Source organism: Pleurodeles waltl, chromosome 5 (genome assembly GCF_031143425.1).
Source record: "Pleurodeles waltl isolate 20211129_DDA chromosome 5, aPleWal1.hap1.20221129, whole genome shotgun sequence".
Lineage (NCBI taxonomy): Eukaryota > Metazoa > Chordata > Amphibia > Caudata > Salamandridae > Pleurodeles > Pleurodeles waltl.
The window spans coordinates 910,127,903-910,150,655 of record NC_090444.1 but is presented as its reverse complement, the minus strand read 5'-3'; the positions used below and the strand labels follow the sequence as shown (position 1 = coordinate 910,150,655).

The window sequence follows — 22,753 nt, the reverse complement described above, 5'->3', positions numbered from 1 at the left end:
ATGATAGCATGATCTTGGCTTTCCTAATATTCATTATCAAATTCTTCTCTATGTGGTAATTTGAGAATCTCCCCAATAGCATATGCATAGTTTTCTGTGCAAACGAATACATCATTTGCTTAGAGAAGAATCTCAATTTTTATATTTGCTGGATTAAGCTCAGCGAGATGTAGCACTGCTTTACTGCATACATGTACAAACCAGCATTTTTTTGTTTATTTAGGGTTATTTGCTTATCTTTTTAAATTTGTGCCGATTTTGCCCTCCGGTCTACCACGGTCTATGCCGTTTGAGTGGAGACAACTTTTATTAATCTAATTTCCTGTGGCAGTGAGGGGTAGCAGTCTAGCTGCTTATTTTGGGTCAGATATATAATTCTATGTCAGGACCGTAGGCTCCGATAATGCTTCTCTTTCTATGTTTTAACATTTTTAGCAGCCAATCAGAAGGAACTTTTTTAACAAAGTACATATCCCATGAACCCACCATAACACATGAACAACCATAGAGCCCAGCCTTATAAAACCTTCATGCCGAAGCATCCCTTCCTCTTTCTTTGCTGCTCCGTAGCCAGTTAAGTAATTCTATCTTTAGCGCGTTATCTTATGGCCTGTTCTTTATGGGTTTTCATGTGTTTTAATGCGTTTGCGCACTTACGTTTATTTCACAGCATTTCATCTATCACTACTTCAGGTGCGGCTTGCCGCTTGTGTTAGGTGGCGCAGGAGTTATTTATTGGGAGCGGGGACAGGGCGCAGCCTTGCCGCGCAATCCTCTTCATTTTCCTACCCTCGGGACACACCTTGGCGTACTGCATTTCAGAGTGCGATCCTTAGGACAGTGGCCCTGTGCCTCCAGCCTTCTGAGGAAGGCTTTGACATTATTAATCTTTTTTAAATTTTTAATATCAATACCTCTCTGCTCCCACTGAACGCCCTGACAGACTGAGATCTGTCAGGGTTGTAAAATATTCAGAGGCTTTGCCCAGAGCTATTTTCAGGTGCTCCCTCCACACTTTATCTACTTTTTTACCTGATTTGGGGGTTTATATTTACTAAGCTCCCCCTTGATTCCCTTTTTGGGCCCCCCACCCCAGGCTGGTGACCCTAGTGTTCTGGGTCAGATTAATTGACATTTGTACTCTCATTTCAGTCCAATCATGTATGAGGAATATCAAGAGGGGGATGAGAACTATTGTTATGATGAAATACAAACTAGTTCATTTGAACAGAACCTTGTGCATGCGCTGGACACGGGATGTACGCCAAACCGTTAGTGAAGCCATAACCAAGGTTATAACTCCGTTGAAGCATCACCTTTATGGGTTTGCTTAACAGCAGGGCTGGCTTCCCTCCCCCCCCCCGGGGGCATGATTGAATGGCCTATAGCCGCTTCCACGACATTACCTTCTAAAGAAATTCACTCTGAAGCTTTTGAGAAACTGGCAGCCTCCTTGGCTAATGAACACCCCTACAGTATGCCTTCAGAGTCCCGTGCAGAAGGGTTAACGGAAGACTCCGACGCTTCATCCTCTCAGAGTTCTTCGAAAGATGATTCTCAACCCCCACGCAAGCGCAAGGCAAACACCCATCATACCTCAGCTAGTAAACAAGCGAAAATTTTGACCTTTGAACCAGCAGAAATTATCCACCCCAGGTCTACTGTTTGAGCACCCCCCTCTGAGGTAGCAGACTATGTGAATGCTCACATTAGACAGGATTTCGATAAGTAAGTGAGCGCTCGTTTGCGCTCAGAGTGCTCCAGACCTGAACTCCCTGACAAGATAGCGGAGATGCCAGAGGTAGACCCCTCCATGGTGACTTATTTAAGGAAATATACTAAACACCCAAAAAAGGGTATAAACAGGGCTTGGAAATCCTGTCAAGATAAGCTCTTAGACTGGTCAGGTCCCTTGACAAAAATTCAGGAATTGGCTTACCAAGCAAAAGAGTAATTCTACAGTGGATACTGAAACCATTATTGGTTGGGCACAACGTGCGATCTGTCTGTTGAACAATACCAACTGCACGATTTCGAATGAACAATGCCGTTCTATTTTGATAAACTGGACCCGAAATTAGCAGACCTTGCATCCTCCGAAGCAGGCCCAGCAGCACAAGGCCTTTTATTTGGAGCTCCGTTCCTCAAAGAACCTTCTAAATTCATCGCCACTTTCTCCAACTTGGATAAGGCTCAGGGTTCAATTAAGAGAGCACTTCGCTCACTTTTTGCCCAGCCCGGATGCTTCAGGGGCAAGCGTTTGGCCGAGGTTATCAAACCACATCAGGAGACAGCTTCCAAGGCCACTGAGGTAGAGGTGGCTACCAAGAACAATCCTCCACCTTCTACCCTTCAAGACGGTCCTTCAGAGGACATTCCGTAGAGGAAGATTCAGGGGTGCGGCTGCCGTCATCCAGGACTCCTCTCCTTCAGGTGAGAATTATTACGTGGGCAGAGGTTTCTTTGGGGGGGGGTTGCACTCAACTATTTCACCACAATTGGCAAAATTTATCAAACAACCCTTGGGTATTGGAATCCGTTCTAGGTTTCAAGATAGAACTCTTTCAGACTCCCCTGCAATCATCCTTCCCCCAATGTAATGTATTTTTCTCAAGTAGATTGGATTTTCATTATATAAAGAGGTTCTTTCTCTTCTGTTGAAGAATGCGATAGAAGAAACCAATCTGCATCCCTGGGGATTTGTGAGCCCCATATTTCTGGTCGACAAGAAGGGAGGTGGATCCAGGTTAGTACTCAATTTAAAGGAATTCAACCAGTGGATTCTTTACCGCCATTTCAAAATGGAGGAGATCCATTTGCTATGGGACATCCTTCGGACAGGAGATTGGATGGTTCGTTTAGATTTGAAGGATGCCTACCTGTCCATTCCGATCTTTCCTCCCTACAGACGCTTCCTCCAGTTTCAGTGGGAGTGGAAGATTTAAGAATTCAAGGTTCTCCTCTCCGGTCTTTCGTCGGCTCTGTGGTGTTTCACAAAGCTGATGAGACTGGTAGTCGAATCTCTAAGATCCAGGGGTGTTCATCTTATCATCTACCTGGACAACATAATAACTGTCCCAGACTCCTCAAACTATAGTTATTCATCTGGAATGGGCGATCTCTCGACTTCAGGAGTTAGGATTTGTGATCAACGTCCAAAAAACCATCTTGACACCTACACAATCTACCGAATTCCTAGGCTTCATAGTGGATTCGCCTTCAGCCCAATTGATTCTCCCTCCATTGAAAGGGAGGAACATCAAGAGAGAATTGAGACTAGCCTTGTCCAAGACGAATGTATCCTTGAGGTCTCTGGCTCGACTTGTGGCGATTTTCCAGGGTCCCCTGCACTACAGGTCTCTCCAACACTTGAAGATCATGCATCTGAACAGGGGCTTTTCCTATTCCCAATTAGTTCCCCTATCAGAAGAAGCGAGAATCAAAATCTCTTGGTAGCTAACTCATATGGAAGCATGGAACTGCAGAGCCATCTTCCCCTGCTCCCCAGACCTAGTCATAGAGGCGGATGCCAGTCTGTGGGGTTGGGTGTCCGTTGCGGCCAAATATCCACAGGGGATCGTTGGTCTTAGAAGGAACTATCGCTTCATATCAATTGTCTAAAACTCTTAGCGGGATCCTTTGCAGTTCGCAGCTTTACAACGGGCAAAGTGAAATGCTGCATTCTTCTGCGTACGGACAATGTTGCAGCGGTTCGCTATGTGAACAAGCTGGGAGGGACACGTTCAAAATTACTGAAGGAGATTGCCAAGGAATTTTGGCTTTTTTGTTTCCAGAACCACATATCTGTGAGGGCGGAGTACCTTCCGGGTCAACGAGATGTGATAGCAGACTGGCACTTCCGACATTTGAAGGATGCCAGCGAATGGAGATTGCATCCACGAGTCTTCAGAGCCATCATGTGGAAGTGGGGTCCTTGAAATTCGACCTCTTCGCTTCACGCTCGAACACTCAACTTCCAACTTATTTCAGTTGCCGTCCGGATCCAGGAGCGAGAGCGACGGATGCTTTCCTCCAGGACTGGATCCCATTCCTCTCCTATGCATTTCCTCTGTTTCTGATGATCCCCAGGGTCCCAGCACATCTTCAGAGACAAGAAGCAGAAATGGTGTTGATCTCCCCCATATTGGAGAGCCCAACCTTGGTTTCCCATCAAAATGGAACTGGCCTGTGCTCCTCCAAGTCTCTTGCCCTGGTGTTGGAACCTCCTTCAGGACAGCTGTCTCTCCTAGCATGGCGACTTTCAGGAAAAACTGGAGTCTCCCAGGCCTTTCGAAGGAAGCTCAGGAATTCATCAATCAATCCTGGGCCTCCAGTACTCAAACATTGTGCCTCAGCTTGGAGATGCTGGTGTGGTTGGTGTAACTCACGGAGTTCAGATCCCTCGTCAGGGATGACATATAATTTGATTAACAATTTTCGCTCGGCAATTTCTGCCGGCCATGTCCTCATTGAACAACAATTACCTGTTGTTTGCAAGTTGATTCGTTACATTAGAATGTTGAAGCCTCCCTTGCCTAAATATTCGGACCTTTGGGATGTTAATATTGATCAGCAAATCTTGGATTCCTGGCCTTCCAATAAATATTTATCCATGAAACAAATATCTGTTAAGCTCACCATACTACTTTGTCTCATCTCTTGTAAACGTGTATCTGACATCAAAGCTTTGAATTTAGCAGGGAGACGTTTTTCCCCTGAAGGGGTATCGTTTGTTATTTCTCAGAGAACAAAGTGCAATACCAGGTTAGTATCTTACCCGGCACTTCCAGATAATAGCAAACTAAGTGTAGTGCAATGTTTGAAGGGTTATGAGGTAAGTACTGCCAACATTTTGTTTTGACTGTTCTTAATGTAGTGGCTGGTTAGTTTAGTCGCATCCCGTTTGTAGCGAATCCTGCTCCTATGCTCACAGATGCATGTACCAACCCTTAAAGTTGTAATTCCGATGTATTTTTAGTTTGCAAGGGCTGCTAATTGTGTAGACTACATTCTTGCTATTACAATTTGAAAATGTCTTCAAATCCCAGGGGGTATGTAGGCCTTGGTCTAAGCTGGTTGTCTTTCTTGTAAATTATCACACACTACATATTCCACATGGGTGGTGGTCTAATGGTGGCGGTAAATGCCATAGTGTGGATTGTGTGACCATAGGCACTTTGTCCCGAGGTCGTGTGTGGACTATCATGTCTTGGATATTTTTTGCTTTCTTAAAAGCATGTAGTGGTTGGTGGAAAGGAAAGCCCCCTGATGTTAGTTTTTTCCAATCTTCCTTAATTATCTTTTGTACTTTGTTTGACAAGGGGTTAAAAGTTGTGACACAAATTAATCTTTCTTCCTTGGGTTTATGAAAGGAGTCCAATAATTGCTCCCTGTGGTTATTACATGCCATCTTGTCAGGTCTCCTGATCAGGTAAACAGTGTACTTCCAATCGATCAGTTTATTGGTCAATCTTTTTGCATGCTTGGAATATTCGGTTAGGTTGGAACAGTTCCATCTCAGACGTAAGAACTGACCAACTGGCAAGTTCTCTTTTAGGGCTTGTGGGTGGAAACTGTCAAATTGAAGTAGGTTATTCCTATCGGTAGGTTTATAGCATTCTTGTGTTTCCAGATGCCCATTGTTTTCATAAATAGGAAGATCAAGATAGGGTAACACTGTGCTCCCTATGGTCATAGTAAACCTTAAGTAAGGAATCAATGCATAGAGCCATTCTGCGAACACCAAGGCCTCCATAGCAGAGCCCATCCATATGAGTAGATCATCATCTATGTAACGCTTCCATAGTCTAATCTGTTTTAGGAACGGGTTGAAAGGATGGAACACATGCTGCCTCTCAAAAGAATCAACGTAGAGACAGGCTAAACTCAGAGCGAATGTACTGTCCATTGATGTCCCATGTACCTGCAGGTAATATGCCTTCTCAAATTCAAAGTAATTTCTAGTCAGTGTCAAGTGGGCCAAGTCTAATATAAACTCCGGGGAGTTATTGATTCCTACTTTGTGTTATCAAGGAGTTCCTCTATGACACCCAGACCCCAGGGTAGCTTCCTGAGGAATATTAGTGTACAATGTTTCTACATCCAGGGTAATCCGTAGTTCTTTCTGTATTCTTATCAAAGCACATCCCTTGTAGAAGTTTCAGTACCTCTTTAGTTTCCTGTAGGTAAGTAGGTATATTCTTAACAAGGGGTTGGAGAAAAACATCACAGAACTATGACATTGGTTCTAGAACCGACTCAATACCCAAAACGATTGGTCTGCCTGGAGGAGGGTTTTTCGCTTTCTGAATCTTAGGGAGGATGTAAAAATATGGTGTTTTAGGATTTGCTTGGGTAAGGAAGGCTACTTCAAGTTTAGTGAGCCAGTCGTTGTTGTGACCTTTACAGAACAATAATGAAATTTCTTCCTGAATCTCGGGGGTGGGGTCTCTAGCTAGTTTCCTGCAATATCGTGAGTTGCTCAATAAGCGTCAGCATTTACCTTTATACATCGTTTGCGGCATAATAACAGTAGCCCCACCTTTATCTGCTGGTTTTATAATAATGTCTCTGTCTTATGTAAGGTGTTGTAGGGCTGCCAATTCTTGTGTGCTGATGTTATGGAATCTATTTGATTGTACATTTTGCAAATTGTCAGTCTTTCGGCTGACAGATTTTTCAAAGGCCAATACTTTGGGTGGGATTTGGCTAGTTGAGGGAGAAAAAGTGGATTTTGGACACAGGCCGGTATTCTTGCAATCCTCAGTGTTAGCTATCGGATGTTCCCCCAAAAAATTGTTTTTAGTCTGACTTTTCAGAATAACTCAGATTTCGGTTCTTAAGATGAAGATATCTATTTATGGGTTGGGACAAAGCCTAATCCCTGGTCTAGTACCCTTCTTTCTACTTCATCTAGACTCCTGTAACTCAGGTTAATGACAATGTTCTCTCTGGTCTTGCTGGGGACATTCCGTTTTGGTAATTTGGCTTCTGGAGTTTCCTCTCTTAGTTTCCAACTCACCCCTTTCTTTATCCCTCTTCCCATTCCCTCTTTCTAAAAAAGGAATGTTGGTGTATGTCCAGGGGGCGGGGCGGGGGATACATAGGTGTGTTGAAATGGGGAGGTGGCCTTTACTGTGGAGTCCACCCCCAATTCTGATTATTCATTGGGGGAAAATAGCCCCAACATTGGTGGTTGGTTCTAGCGGTTCCGCTGGGAGCCCCCCCGCCCCCTTCTTTGTCAGGTGACCTGATAGGAGTCACTGTCAGAGTCCAAACTAGTGCTCTTCCAATGTGATATATCAGAGAAGGCATTAGATTTAGGGACATAGTCCTCCTTAGTGTAGGGATAGATTTTCTCATGAGAAAACCTGTGAAGATCTTTCTGAAATTTAGAGACTTTTTGCTGTGTTAGGTAATCCTTAAACTTATAGTCATGTTGGTTTCTTCCAATTTCTTTTTGTAGGATTGTGTGGTTAATCCGGACTTTAAATTGTTTTCACCGGACTATCTTTTTACTGTTTTTATAATAAGGATCAACCAGTCTTGTGTACATTTCATTGCTATCATCGGCCAGTCTTTTCTAAATTCTAGGTCATCTAAGAAAATACAAGGCTCACTGGTGGCAATAAGCCCATTTGGAGCTACATTATTTTGTAGGTGTTCAGTTAGTACTGCGCCACGAAGGACAGTTTTCACCTATCCTCATTCTAATTCCACCAGGGTGCCCCAATCCCCCAGCTGGGACATTGTTTTAGATAGTATACTGTCTCCTAATAGTAAAAGGTGCTGACAAGATGGACAGAAGCTCCTCATCATCATTTGATATCCCTTCCACCATGATTATAGGTCAGTGGATCCTAAACTTAATTCAGTATCAAAGTGTGAACAATGCAAATGTATTTTACTAGGTAGGTTTGGAGTGAAATAGACAGGACTATCAAATAGCAAACTTCATATTTTAGAATAGATTGAAAGACCATAAAGGATGGTACATAATTCAATAAATGGAGAAAGAACAATCTAGGTACATGAGCAGCATGTGAATTTAGTTGAAATGTAACTGTATATAGTAGTGGTTAAAGGATAAAAAGAACATTAGGGTTGGGGTTTACAACTGAATAGAAATAACAAGGGTAACAAAAACCACAACACCCGTGGGTCGAGGTTGGAGATATTTTTATGTAGTAATCAGAATTGTGCATTGTTAATAGTTTGCAGATTAATAATCTACGCTCAAAAGTACTATGTGTACACTTACATGATGCTGATGCATCTGACACTATTTTGCTATGTTACTAAGATACACGAAAGAGGGGGGACCGGGAGATTACTGGTCCAGTGTACAGCCTCCCAATACAAGTATTTAACGACAAAAAAGTATACTGTTCCAAGACAAATGAATAAGAGCGAACCTAATTCTACAGGAGCGAGAACCCTCATGCATCACACTGGATGACTGGCTTCATCATTGGGAAGGCTCCTCGTCAGGCCGGTACTGCAATGCCTGACGGGCTCCCCAAAGGGGGGCTCTTAACCGTATTGCTCAAGTAGTAGCAGCCGAGAATCAAATCAAGTCGACAAGGTACCCAATTGCAAGTACCCGAGCAAAAGATGGAGAGAATAGAGTACTAAAATTGGTTATCCATCAAACCAAAATAATCATGAATGTAATCAGTGTAAGTGCGATGGAGACCAAGATTAAAAACAAAAATGGGAGTAAAGGGTTATTAATAATGTTCACCTACTCTCAAATAAAGGCACAAGAGGATAAACCCATTATGGTACCTCTTGACATCAGGTCTACATGTTTCGCGTCTGGTGGTCCAGCCGGATCCAATGACGCTTCATCAGGACCAAAGGAAAAAACTTCTCCAAACTCTAAGCTAAAGTGAACCCTAATATGGGAAGAAAAAACAGTCACTTACTTTTGATCAATTTGCTAATTCAAAAAAGGTCACCCATCCCCGTTATCAGGATAGAGCTCAAAGGGATCGCATGTCAGGAAATGGAACTGACATTTTCAGTGTCCAAATCGTAGGTTTCTGCACCTACCCTTCCGACGCGCGTCCCCAATAAACGTTTATTGGGGACGCGCGTCGGAAGGGTAGGTGCAGAAACCTAAAATTTGGACACTGAAAATGTCAGTTAAATACTATTTTGCTATGGCCTGTTAAAGTGCATTTTCCTGGCTTATGCCAAAAAGGCCTCGATGTCATCTTATTCAAAATGTATGTCTCATCATGCTCTTGCTTTGTTTATTGTTATTGCTGCAAAACATGTTAGTTTTTTTCCAAATGACACTGCTCTCGAACAAGACTCTCTAACATGAGGTCAGTATTGTAACTTTTTCACAACCATTCCTCTTGCACGTGGTATTACATTTGTTCACAATAATTCACTGTTGTCTATGTAACCAGTTTGTTCTGACACCTTCAGATGATATTAGGTCAAAGGAGGGCTGAATCAACATTCAAGTAGTGGGATAGTTCTTAGGTGAGAAGGCTGTATGACAATTTTACATTTCTTATTCCGATTCTGCATTTTCCATGCATATCTCGTGAAACACTTTCTAAATACGCCCTCAAATTTGGAGGTGAACCAGATCTCATTTTAGACCTTTCCTATGCTACTTGTGAGGCTGCCCAATGTCTTACTGGTTTTGCTGCATATTTGGAGCGTACCATTCCCTCTGATTTTGTCATCTTTCTGTACTGCTATTGATTTCAATGTAACCCAGCTGATTCTGCATTTAAATCTCCTTCAATGTACCTTTTTATTTTAAAATCAAACATCATAAATTTCAAATTCCACTCTAGAGCTCGCTTATTAAGTTAGTCCTTTCCTATTTACCTGAAGTTCCTGAAATGTTGGTTTGCACCCTATCTGAGGACACACGGCCTCATAGAATTGAGGTTAAAACTGTCCCCAATCTACCCACCCCAAGGGTGTGCTTTTGAAGTGTACGATTTTAGGGGCACAGCGTTCCCACAAGATCAGAAGAACAGTGGAGATAGAAAAGTGAAGTACAGCATGAGAAAAAGCAGGAATGTTAATGTACTGAGAGGAATAGGAAATTAAAGTTTGACAACAAAAAATTTAAACAGTGTGTGCTGGGAGAAATGTAAAAACACAAATAATAGGGTAAACACATGCACTCTCTTGAAGTGCTTTTACAAATAGAAAAGAAAGTTCCCAAAAAAAAACAGACAATTATGGAAGGATAAAAAGAGCCAAGCAGAGACATTGTAAACAGGCTATGCTCTACGGGAGGGAAAAACGAGACTAGGATAAACTAAAAGAAATAAAACCATCAACTAGGTAGCTAGAAAATGAAAGTGACAAAACAAAAAGCCAATGAAAAGCACAGGTGGAGTTATTTTCCAGGTTATCTAGCAACCTATCCCCAATTAGTCTTTCACAGCCAGGCAACCTCGTGTCTAGCAGGCTTTGACCTACAATATTGCCTGTGATTAGTTGTGGCACTGCAGCACAGTGTGAGAGGTGCTACTGCAGAGCAATAAAACTGTGGCACATTGTAAGAGGTGCTACTGCAAAGCAATAAAAGGTCGTGACTGTGACTAAACCAGAACACTACGAACCATTAACTATCTGGTGGGTGAGGAAAAAACTGAAGTAAAAGAAAAACGCTGTGTACGATGAGGTGGGACAGCTGCGTGTTCTGGATACAGCTGTGTCCTTTGGATATAAATAAGTAGATCTAAGCACGGTTTTGTTTTAGGAAAAAGTGCAGATACTGTAATTTTAAGCACCGAATCATACGAGTTTGTAATTCCGAATTGTACAATGAATGTCCTTGATGACAAGTGGAGGCGGTTTTGTGAAGCTGAAGCAATCAACAGATTATCATGCAGCTATTCCCCTCTCTGTGAGAGACGGAGTGGTTGATCGCCGAGGGGGAGTATAGCTGAAAACAGAACACAAGTTGTGTGGTGCGAAGTTGCAGGCAGGAGGTAGCGGAATTAAGAAAAACAATTCTGCACACATGAGACTTCTGCCTGGAATGTTGGACTCCGTGACTGAGGCACAAAAGCTGAAGTACATATTTGCTGGAAAGCTCCATATATGTGAGGGCTGGCAGGGAGCTCTTTGCAAACCAAACTGACTTGCACTTCATGTGCCTCTATTAAGATGATGCAGGAGGGCAGAAATATATAGGCTGTAATGCCCTGTAGGTTCAAGTGCGACACTCTGAGCATGCTGGCACTTTTGCCTCCTGCCTCCGGTTAATTTGCATCTTTCCATAAGTTGAGTTTGACAGCCATAGCAACATCTGCCTTTGGCGCCAGCACCATTTACGTGACAGGACGTGAAGCCCATGCTATTAACAAGAAAAGCAAAACTACGATCACAAAACGCAAAGTGCTGTTGAACAAAAAGTCTGCATTGTCTACGGTCACAAGAAATGGGTCATTTAGGAACTTTGACATAGGGTCAAACGAAGCAAAGAGAGATTTTGCACCAACCTTAAATATTGATAGGCACTTCTATGCAGCTTAATTCAAAAAGAGTAAGATTGTTAGGTAACTTGCATTATAAATTCACGCCTGTAGGTGCTCCTTTTTAGGTCGAGTGTACCAGCTGTTGGCAAAGACCCATTGTAAGCTTACCAGACCTTGCAGCGGGCCTAAGCTCATTGCTGTCACTCACTGTCTTGCTTCATTTTCGATGGCTTTCCTTGTCTATCTTGTGTCTGTTGCTCCTCTGGATCACATCCTCTACTTGAATCCTTCCAACGACGACTTTAGTTAACTACTTTTTAGGTCTCACCTGAGTGCATCAGCTGTTGCTTTCAAGACACTTTGTTAGCTTCCAAGAGGCATAGAGCCCACACCTTGCGTATTGCTGGTCAGCTTAATCATCACTCATTTGCTGGCTCGTCTTTTGGGCAGCTTTACTTCTTCTTTGTGTTTGTGTCTGCCTTGGTGCTTAGCTCAAGTACTCATTATTTTGCCAGTGTGTATACTTTCTTTGCTCCCACGCTTTCTGAGGTACTTTTTTCGTTTTTGTTGCTTATTCTGTCATCGTTCTTGCTCCTTCTTCATTTTGCTTGCTCCTTCATTTTGCTTGCTCCATCATCAGTTTGCTTGAGCCAGCCCCCTTAATCCCACTTCCCCTCATTTATGGCTTACCCGATTCTCCCTCCCTGATCTTGCTTGCCCAATCACATAGATGCTACCTGCCCCGCTAGAACATAAAGCACTGTGACGTGGCCAGTAGACCTACTGTACACAACATGGCTAAAAGACATTGACAAAGCCAATACCTCTTACATAGGAGAGACTTCTTAGCTTTGCCAACGCTTTTTCTTCAATTTGTTTGTTACACACACAAAAAGCCGCAGGCACATGGTGTACCCCACCACCATGGTGCTACAGATCAGACACTGGGAAAGATTTGCAAGCTCCTCTTCAAAATCCCCGACAGATCTCTGGGGCAGAAAAGTAGAAAGAAAGAGTTGCTCTCATGTTTAACCTTCTATGCTGAACGAGATGCTAATATTGAAATCTGACACAGTTCAGTGGCGAGGTAGCTCTTAGGGTTCAGTGTGTGTCGTAGAGCACCTACCAACAGCTGAAAGGTTAGCACTCCATAGGGGGGGTAAATGGCCTTCCACCAATAATACAATGAGATGAGACATTAACTACAATCAAGTTGGTTGTTTGTAAAAACAGGTATTGCAACGCTTGTACCTCCTTAACTTTGTACGAACATTAGATGGCCTTTGAAGTTTCTACGACATCCGAAGTGAAGTCTGGAGACAATGTGTTCCTAACTGTTTCTGTGGTCCACGGAGGTCACATGGCTAAGCTTGCTGGGAAGGGGCAGAGAGCACTGGTGCCTGGGAGGATGCCCTGTGGCATGGGATCACATCCTGGTGCCATAACTTGTGGTTGCATGGATACTCCCAGATCTCATATCCTCATTTACCTTCTACCGTAAAGTACAGAAATGGTTCTGTGTTCCGTGAAAGCTAGCATGTATGTTTAAGGAGGAATGTGGATACTGGAACTGTGTTTGGCAGCTGTCATTAATAATATTCGCCAGGAGGATTGAGAAGAGATGTTATTGCTCTGCACAACTAACAATGGGAAATTTCCCATTTCTATATATTCATCAGCTGTACTCAAGCTGTGATCCTTTTTATTATTACGTTATGTAATGCAACGTTTATGGTTGTGTTCTATGTTTTATTATCCAACAGAGTTTTGTTGTTAATTTAGGTTAGAGATACCGTGTAATTTTTTGAGATTTCTGTTCTGTTGCACTCAAACTAACAGTGCTTTCAACAGATATTGAACCTCTTGTTAAAGACATTCATTAGTCACAAGACGTAAGGCCACACCAGACCGCACACTGCTACTTGAAGGTGGGAGTGACTCAGTGGAAACACTTTTAGAAACGGTAAGTGCCAATTCCAGTCTTCAAAAGTAACAGAGATATGTGAAATGGGCCAAATCCAGATGTGATTTTGGTGTAATGGCCTACTACGTTGTTGAAAAGTGTTTTCAAAGAGATTTCACCTAATTATTTCTCTAAGTGGGTGAACACAACTGATCCCCGTCGTACAGGCACAGAACATCTGTTCTGACATCGATGCCATCACATTTTGATGCTATATCTACAATTCTCTGCCACAATAGCATTGGCTCGGAATAAGCACACTATGGCGGACGGAAATCATCCTTCTCCAGAACTAAGTGTAAGCTAACACAGTTGCTCTCTGCCACGTCTATTCTGCTAGATTCTTTCAGAGAAATACGTATTCGCTAATGGGATATCTTCAGACACTGTACATAGCCCATTACTCACCATGGTCCCAGGAATCATGAATTAATGTCTCTATTGATTCACTATTCCATTTCCCAAAAAAGACGAGAGAGGACTTGCTTTACTTGAATAATATGTTCGGACATTAGTCTTACATTTTGGTCATCAATTAGTGTGTTATCTGAATCCATGACTGTTTCAACATTTGCAGCTATGCACGTGCACTTTAAGTATCTGGATAAAGATATTTCTGGGTTTTGGCATCGATTGAAGAACCATTGCCAACAAGGCCCTATTGTAACTACTGTATTGTATGTTCCTCTATCAATGGTAACCTTTCTCACCAATCCATCTATGTTACTAGATCCTAACATTTCTTAGTCTGGTGGGTTCTTTCCACCACCAACTTAATTGCTTGGAGCTTGTCAACCTTAAAGCTTTCCCAGCTATCTGCCGAATGCAGTGAAGGTGTTACTGGCTATCCGCCCCTTAAGTATTCCTTGTAGTTATTAGCATGCTCTGCCTGATCCAGTCTGGCAATTTGCCCGCCAAGCAATTCCTCCTTGATGCTTTCTAGCCTTCGAATAATATTGGTGACCTTTAAATACTTCCTTCCACTCCTACAAGCCTCCACTGGTGTGGAGAAGAAATTTACTGAAGATTTGCCAGAGGGGTGCTATCAGAGAGCAATTATCAAAGGTTTCTTACGATTCAGCAGCATATGCCCGAGTCGCCTCATTCTACAGCATATTTAACTTTAAAAGCCACCTCTGTAGTGTCCAATGAAAATGGGTAGCTTTCCTGTGTGGTCTTGAGATTGTTTTAGGAACATATTCTACTCTAGTGGAAAATTGGTGCCACAAAGTTTCTGCATACAGCAGCTTCATCTGCCACAACTGTGCCTCACAGCTTGATAACTGATTTGCACAGGGGGATTACTATGACTGATGTACAAGCTGTCAAGTGCCATATGTTAAAAGCAATGCCATGGGCATTCATTAATATGCATCAAACTTGATGCTTCTGGATTTTATGGCATAAGTGCACCAGTGAGTTGGTCCAGCACATGATCCCAAGCAGTTTCTTTTATGCTGAGATGTAAGAATGACCAATTATCCAAAAGTAGTAGCTCTTGTAGTCCCTCCAGGCTTGTCAACTGAGGTGTCTCCTACAGCCACTGCTATCCTTAACAAGCATTGACAAAGCCAAGGTCTTGTCTTTATAATGCTAGTACAAATCTATTGTCATTGCCAATGCTCGTTTGTGCATCAAAATGTAACTAACAAAATGACCGGGGCAGCTTCATAAACGTTTTTTTTATGTTTTACTTCAGCCATGCTGCACAACAGAGACTGCTGCGCAGAGGGGCTAAATACCATTGGCAAAGCCAATAGGTCACAAAGGCGAGACCTACTGGACTTGTCAGTATTTGTTTCCTTTTCCTTAAGGACTCCACAAAGTGTATGTGTTTTCCAAATCTTTCCCTCATGTGCTTCTCTCCCACTTGTTCTCTCTCATCCTTTGGCTATTCCCCTAACCTGCACTGCGGTCTTTTGTTTCTTTTTGCGTAAGCACTCCACAGATGTTTTCTAACTGTCTGCTGTGTGTGCTTCTCTCCCCCCGTGCTGCGGTCTCCTGCGTCATGCTCCATGGTGTACTCTCGCCCTTTTATTCATTGTGTCCTCCTGCAGTTCTTCTTCCCCAGTCCTCCATGTTCTCCTTTCCCAATTTCTCCTTCCACCCGCTCTTCCATTACACCCCACCTGGCTATCTAGGTTTCTTTTAAATGCTTTCCCGGAAAAAAAAAAAAGAAAAAAGTAATTTTTTAATTTACCAACCAAATCGGGTCCGCCATCTTAGATCGGTAAATAAAATACATTAAAAACATGGCGTCCACCATTCCGGCGGCGTGCAAGTGCGTTCAGACGCTTATGAGCGTCAACGCAATGACGAGACCATCAAGGTGGTTTATTTTTTATTTCAACAATGCTGAGCGCAATCCCAACGCTGTACACCAGTAGTTCCCAACCTTTTGACTCTATGGACCCCCACTTTATCATTACTGGAACTCAGGGACCCCCACTGAATCATTACTGGAATCCGGGGACCCTCTAATGAGTCATTACTGAAAGTTGGGTACCAAATCTGTTAATATTATTTAATTTTCTAAGCAGTCGTGGACCCCCTGAGGAAGCTTCGCGGATCCCCAGGGGTCCATTGACCACAGGTTGGGAACCACTGCTGTACACCACTGCCAAAAAGCACCTGGCAGTTCCAGCTGGACTGTTCCCATGCGGAACAGGGTCAAGACTGATTTGCATATGGCGGGGTCCACACTGGAAAGGCATGGCAAGCAAAAAAAACTGCTGGAGTAAACCCAGATCTGTGACATGAGGTGAATCTTTGATTTGTTTGGCATTCTGTCCATCAACTGTTGTTTTTGCATTTGTCGCCAGGCATGGGTCCCATGCTTGCTATGCCAACAGATTCGAGCTAGCCTGGCTGATGAAGGGTGATACCCTTAAACCATTCTCAGGATGCTTGTTTCTGGTCCAGGGAGGACCTAGCCTGCCAGTTCGGGCTTGACTGTTCAAAAGGGGAACAGGGTCAAAACTGATTTGCTTATGGCTAGGCCCACCCTGGAATGGCGTGGCAAGCAAAACAAACTGATGGATTAAACCCAGATCTGTGTCTGGGGGTGAATGTTTGAATTGCTCTGCATTCCGTCCATCATCTGTTGTTTTTGTATCTGCATACACAAGCACTGCCATTTACTTTCTTCCTCCATCTGCAGCAAAAAATTGAAAAGTTGCCATTTAGCATCCTAATTTAAATTTACGTTGCTAATTCCAATAGAATGCCACTTTCACCACCACACCATCAGAACTGTAGGCTTGCTAACTCAATTCCCCAAAAAGTCACAAGACAGCCACAGAGGAGAAATAAACTAGAAGGGTCACCCAAACATATCAAGAGTGTTCAAAGAGTCATGGTGTAATAAGGATGTTAAGTTGGCCAGAATCATGGTCAAAATTGTAATGAGGAGAGATTGTTAAAGCATATACATTTATCATATGAGCCTTTTTCCAAAATAAAACTTTTGGCATTAGACTTTGATGATCAAAACAGCCCCTAGAGGGCATCATAACAAAAATATCATTTGTAGGAAACATGGTTATGTATCCATGCCCATAGAGGACATAACCCCCAAAAAAGCACAGGAGAAAGTAATGTGGTGTAACAATACACTTAGACCCTAAAGAGCGTTTTTGGGGCTAGCAGGCCTACTGCAATTACATTACAAACAAGGCCTTTAAAACAAAGCTTCTCCCAGATGTAAAACAAAAGTTCTAGCAATGAGAAAGCTTAAAGGACGCTGAATTGTGGGAAGAGCTATTATTTTGGGGTCCCCACTAACACAGTGTGGGGAACCTGAGATGATGTAGACAGAAAAGCACGTTGTTGATAACGTTTTGGTGGTGGCCCTATTGTCCTAGGGCCACCACAGGCTGCGTTATGAACAAGTCCAAGAGTCACAGAAGTGTCCAAGGGGGGCAGGAGCCCATTAAACCCCGGATGAAGGTGCAAAAGGGCTGCCTCAGGGTGAAAGAAGCCAAAGATTTTGCAACAACGGAAGGTGCCAGAAACTTTTCCTTTGGTCAGAAGATGTCCCATGGTATGCTAGAGAATGTAGAGTTGTTTTCCACGCAGAAAGACCGTAAACAAGCTTTGCTAGCTGCAAAGGTTGCGATTAAAGAAAATGGGTGCTGCCTGGGCCCAGGAAGGACCAGGAGGTCGCTCCTTGGAGGAGGAGACAGAGGGGGCGCTCAGCAACACAAAGAGCCCACACAGAAGCAGGGAGCACCCGCAGAAGTATTTGAACATGGGTTCAAGAAAACTGAGCACGGCGGTCATCTCAAAACTACAAAGGAGGATCCCACAAAGCCGGTGGTCAACTCAGCGAGTTGAGCAATGCAGGACAGAGTGCTGGGGACCGGGGCTGTGCTGTGCACAAAGGATTCCTTGCAAAAGTGCACAGAAGCCCTAGCAGCTGCAGTTTACGCAGTACACAGGATTACTGTCTGGTGTGGGGAGGCAAGGACCTACCTCCACCAAATTTGGACAAACGGACCACTGGACTGTCGGGGGTCACTTGGATCCAGCTCCTGTGTTCTAGGAACAGCGTACGTCATGATGAGAGGGGACCCAGAGGACTGCTGAAGCAGAAGTTTGGTGCCTGCATTAGCAGGGGGAGATTACGTCGACCCACGGAAGATTTCTTCTTGGCTTCCAGTGCAGGGTGAAGGCAGACAGTCCCCAGAGCATGCACCACCAGGAAACAGTCGAGCAAGCCGGCAGGATTAGGCGCTACAATGTCGCTGGTAGTCTTCTTGCTACTTTGTTGCAGTTTTGCAGGCGTCCTGGAGCAGTCAGCAGTCGATCCTTGGCAGAAGTCGAAGAGGGAGATGCAGAGGAACTCTGGTGAGCTCTTGCATTCGTTATCTGAAGAGAAGCCCACAGAAGAGAACCTAAATAGCCCTCAGAGGAGGATTGGCCACCTAGTCAGGTAAGCACCTATCCAGAGGGGTCTCTGACGTCACCTGCTGGCACTGGTCACTCAGAGGCCTCCATTGTGCCCTCACACCTCTGCATTCAAGATGGCAGGGGTCTGGGACACTCTGGTGGAGCTCTGGGCACCACCCCTGGGGTGGCGATGGACAGGGGAGTGGTCACTCGCCTCTCCTTTGTCCAGTTTCGCGCCAGAGAAGTGGCTGGGGGGACCCCTGAACCGGTGTAGACTGGCTTATGCAAGGAGGGCACCATCTGTGCCCTTCAAAGCATTTCCAGAGGCTGGGGTAGGCTACTCCTCCCCAGCCCTTAACACCTATTTCCACAGGGAGAGGGTGTAACACCCTCTCTCAGAGGAAATCCTTTGTTCTGCCTTCCTGGGACTGGGTTGCCCAGACCCCAGGAGGGCAGAAGCCTGTCTGTGGGTTGGCAGCAGCGGTAGCTGCAGTGAAAACCCCAGAGAGCTGGTTTGGCAGTACCCGGGGTCCATGCTGGAGGCCCGGGGATGCATGGGATTGGCACCCCAATACCAGATTTGGCATCGGGGGAACAATTCCATGATCTTAGACAGGTTACATGCCCATATTCGGAGTTACCATTGTGAAGCTACATATAAGTATTGACCTATATGTAGTGCACGCATGTAATGGTGTCCTCGCACTCACAAAGTCCGGGGAAATTGCCCTAAACTATGTGGGGGCACTTTGGCTAGTGCCAGGGTGCCCTCACACTTAGTAACTTTGCACCTAACCTTCACTAGGTGAGGGTTAGACATGTAGGTGACTTATAAGTTACTTAAGTGCAGTGTAAAATGGCTGTGAAATAATGTGGACGTTATTTCACTCAGGATGCAGTGGCAGTTCTGTGTAAGAATTGCCTGAGCCCGCTATGGGTGGCAAAAGAAATGCTGCAGCCCATAGGGATCTCCTGGAACCCCAATACCCTGGGTACCTAGGTACCATATACTAGGGAATTATAAGGGTGTTCCAGTGTGCCAATCAGAATTGGTAAAAATGGTCACTAGCCTGCTGTGACAATTTTAAAGGCAGAGAGAGCATAAGCACTGAGGTTCTGGTTAGCAGAGCCTCAGTGACACAGTTACACACCACACAGGGAACACATTCAGGCCCCAAACTATGAGCACTGGGGTCCTGGCTAGCAGGATCCCAGTGAGACAGGCAAAAACAAACTGACACACAAGTAAAAATGGGGGTAATGTGCCAGGCAAGATGGTACTTTCCTACACTCACCCCCTGCTCAATACCGTGTGTGGATGAGTCTACAGGCAGGCTAGGGGCTGGGGACGCTCTCTCTCATGTCAGGCATTTGCCCTTTCAATCACACACACAAAATCTAATGGAGAGCGCATACAGCACTCAATCATAACCTTCAACGTATCAGAAAATGAGTATAAAATAGATGCTTTTCCCCACAACCTTGTTCTCGCAGAGTTAATAACCACAATAAGGGTAGCCAAACCTGTTATAAAGTTTATTCTTCTGTACCTGCTTTTTTTCTTCTTGGGTAGGGGTTCAGGTTCAGTCACTAAAGAGTCTAGAGCAACATACTTGGGGTAAACATCAGTTATGGGTTCAGAAATTCCCACCCACAGTTGCCTGAGGCACAAATCCCCAGGAGCATTAAGGATGGGATCGTTGAGGTCATTGGCTCCACACTTAATTAACCGTTGTATACAGTGCAAACATGGCACAAGGGCATTGAAGAGCTTTACAAGAGTACCAGATTGCATTACAGAATGCTAGATTAATTTTATTTTAAGCACAGGAGATTAAGAGATTTGCCCAGTACCAAAGGATGTTGAGCTAATGCCAGTACTCTAACCTGTTTCCTTAGATCCAAAGACGGCAGCTATGGCCATTACACCACATTTTAATTTATATGTGAAAGTCATACACAACTGGTGTGGCTGTGTATACTCATGTATAGTAAGAATTTTCTCTGTTGAAATTACTATGTGAAGTAAAAAAAAAAAAAGTTTTTGCTTAGGAATACTTGCAAGGGTTTGTTTTAAAACTGGACTTAGCAACATAGTTTAGTACCTTTGCACTGATGCACAAGCAGGGCCAATCATTTTATTTTACATATTACTTACATCTAGGCCAGGACTTTCTCGACCCACCAAAAATCGTCTCATGACCCACAACTGGGAAATGCTGGCCCAGAGCATTCATTTAAAGACATTCTGCATTTTGTGAATTGCAGTCTGCGTTCTCTTCAGCTGGTGTAAGTAACAATTTACAGCATCTTTTCAGACAACAAATTGATGTTTGTAGGCCAAACTCTATTAGCAACATTTTAAACAAAGCAAGTGGCAAGTGTTGGGGGGGGGGGGGGGGGGGGTGTCTCGGTGATAATATAGGTTTGAGTCAGTGAAAAGCTTATGTTATTTCTTTCTAGCATCTGTTTGTTTGACACATCATTACATGCCCGAAAGGGGGTAATTTCTAGTACTAATCTGTCCATATTGGTATATCTGCTTAGCTCTGCTCAGACAAAAGTGTCACTCAAAGTGTCACACACAAGACGTTGAAATGTCATAGAAATACTCTGCAAACATAAAAATGTTAGACAAAGGCAACCCCAAAACTTGGCAGTTATGTGTTAGTTGGTACCTCTCGGTACTTACCTTATCACCTGTGGCTCTATTGGACTCTCGAGTAGACATATAGCTGCAACCAGAGGTGTGAAAATTGCCACAGCCAGAGTCACGAAGGTTGCTCTGAAGATTTTGCCACTGTAGGAGCTGCATGAAAAAAAAAAAAAACACCCTATAATAAAACATCAATGGAAATTTCCCAAACTCTAACTGGCAGACCCACTTTTCAATTTTGCCAAATGAGTTGACTTTTTTGTGGTAATTTTATGGTTATTGGCTGAAAATAACTAAGGGCTTTACAAAACGAAGCTCACGGGATAAGCTGGGTAAAAGTTGGAACCCAGAAAGCCTTCAATGGAGCTGTCCTGTTCCAAAGGAAGACAAAGATCTTATAAGCAGGCACTTTTAATGGAGATGACTGGCCCTCTATTTCCCCCCCCCCCCCAAGGGATTTGTATGAAGTTTTACATTTCTGTGACCATCAATTTACAACATTAATAGCTGCCGTCTTTAGATGGTACAGTTTTATGGCGTTCAGAAAACGGTGCACACCAACATCTTGATCGATTTTATTACCGTACTTGAGAATTAATAATTGCAAATTTAAAATAAACTATGAATCCGATTTCAGACATCTATCATCTTGATTTCTCATGACAGAAAGGTGAGGCAGACCACTTTCCTCATGTACAGGTATACTACTATGACCTGAATCTGCATAAAGCATAAGCATCCCAAACCCATACTCACATCCAATTTAATGTAACAAGTTCTCAGCCTGGAGCTAATCAAGAATATGCTAAGCCTTCCCTTTCATGGAGGGCGTGCATCCGATTTAGCTTCCACTTTTTCAAAAATAAAAACAAAAGTAACCCTAGTATCGGAACTTCGAACACCTTCCCATACTGGAATTAGAGGTTCAACAGTGCATCTATTTCTGCATACACCCAGTTCTTCAAGTCTCTAGGCCAGTTCGATAAGCAGCTGGTACCTTCCAGCACAAAGCAAGAAGTATTCTCGCAAGTACATATGCTAAAGAAAGCTAAAAATCAACTTGTTTTTTGTTTTTTATACGTACCGTAAGTTTTAATAAGCAACTTGTCACCTCCCTTGGTATCAGTCCAATCGTTAATTCTGGTACACACTCCTGGACCTAATCTCAGAAATTGGAAATTAGGGGACATGGCCACAACATGTGGTAAAAATTGGCATCTGCCTCTGCACATTTGGGAAATGTTGTGACTGCTCCCTGGAACATATGCCCCATGTGCTTCGATTATTTTTAAAAAATGGAGCAACCCATTACCCTGGGACCTGGGTAAGTGAATAATATAACAAAAAATGTTTTGGTCCCTCTGGGGGAATGATATGAATTAACCTCCAAGACAGTGGTTGTACCATAAAGAACTTTATGAACCGATGGGGTTTGTGAGTAATATATCACATTTATTAGAAACTTAAATTCAACAAGTTAAAGTAATCGAGGTGCTCCAGTATAACGGCGCAGTGTGAGTGAATTATGTGTTACTGTAAGTGTTGCAGTGCTATTTACGTGAAAACTAAAACCAAACTGTGGTTAAAAGCATCAGGTCTCAAATAAGCACCTATTGCCCAAGGTACTGTGAGCCTGCTGAATTTTACAAAGTCAATCCACAATTTCTAATACAATGTCGATGTTTCAAACCCAATCAAAGAAATTAAATCAGATGGGTCATCATCAGGACAGAATATTGAAATAGGAAGCACCCCTATTTAATTGTACTCAGACACATCCTA

At 43.5% G+C, this 22,753-nt stretch overlaps 1 protein-coding gene across 1 annotated transcript in view; it reads right to left on the bottom strand.

The window, feature by feature from the left end:
- The window catches only part of APMAP (adipocyte plasma membrane associated protein), a 215,981-nt gene that overhangs the window by 156,613 nt on the left and 36,615 nt on the right, over positions 1-22,753 (bottom strand). Inside the window, exon 2 of the mRNA XM_069235039.1 lies at positions 21,008-21,124. Coding sequence (XP_069091140.1) covers positions 21,008-21,124 — 117 coding nt within the window. The remainder of the gene's footprint in view (positions 1-21,007; positions 21,125-22,753) is intronic.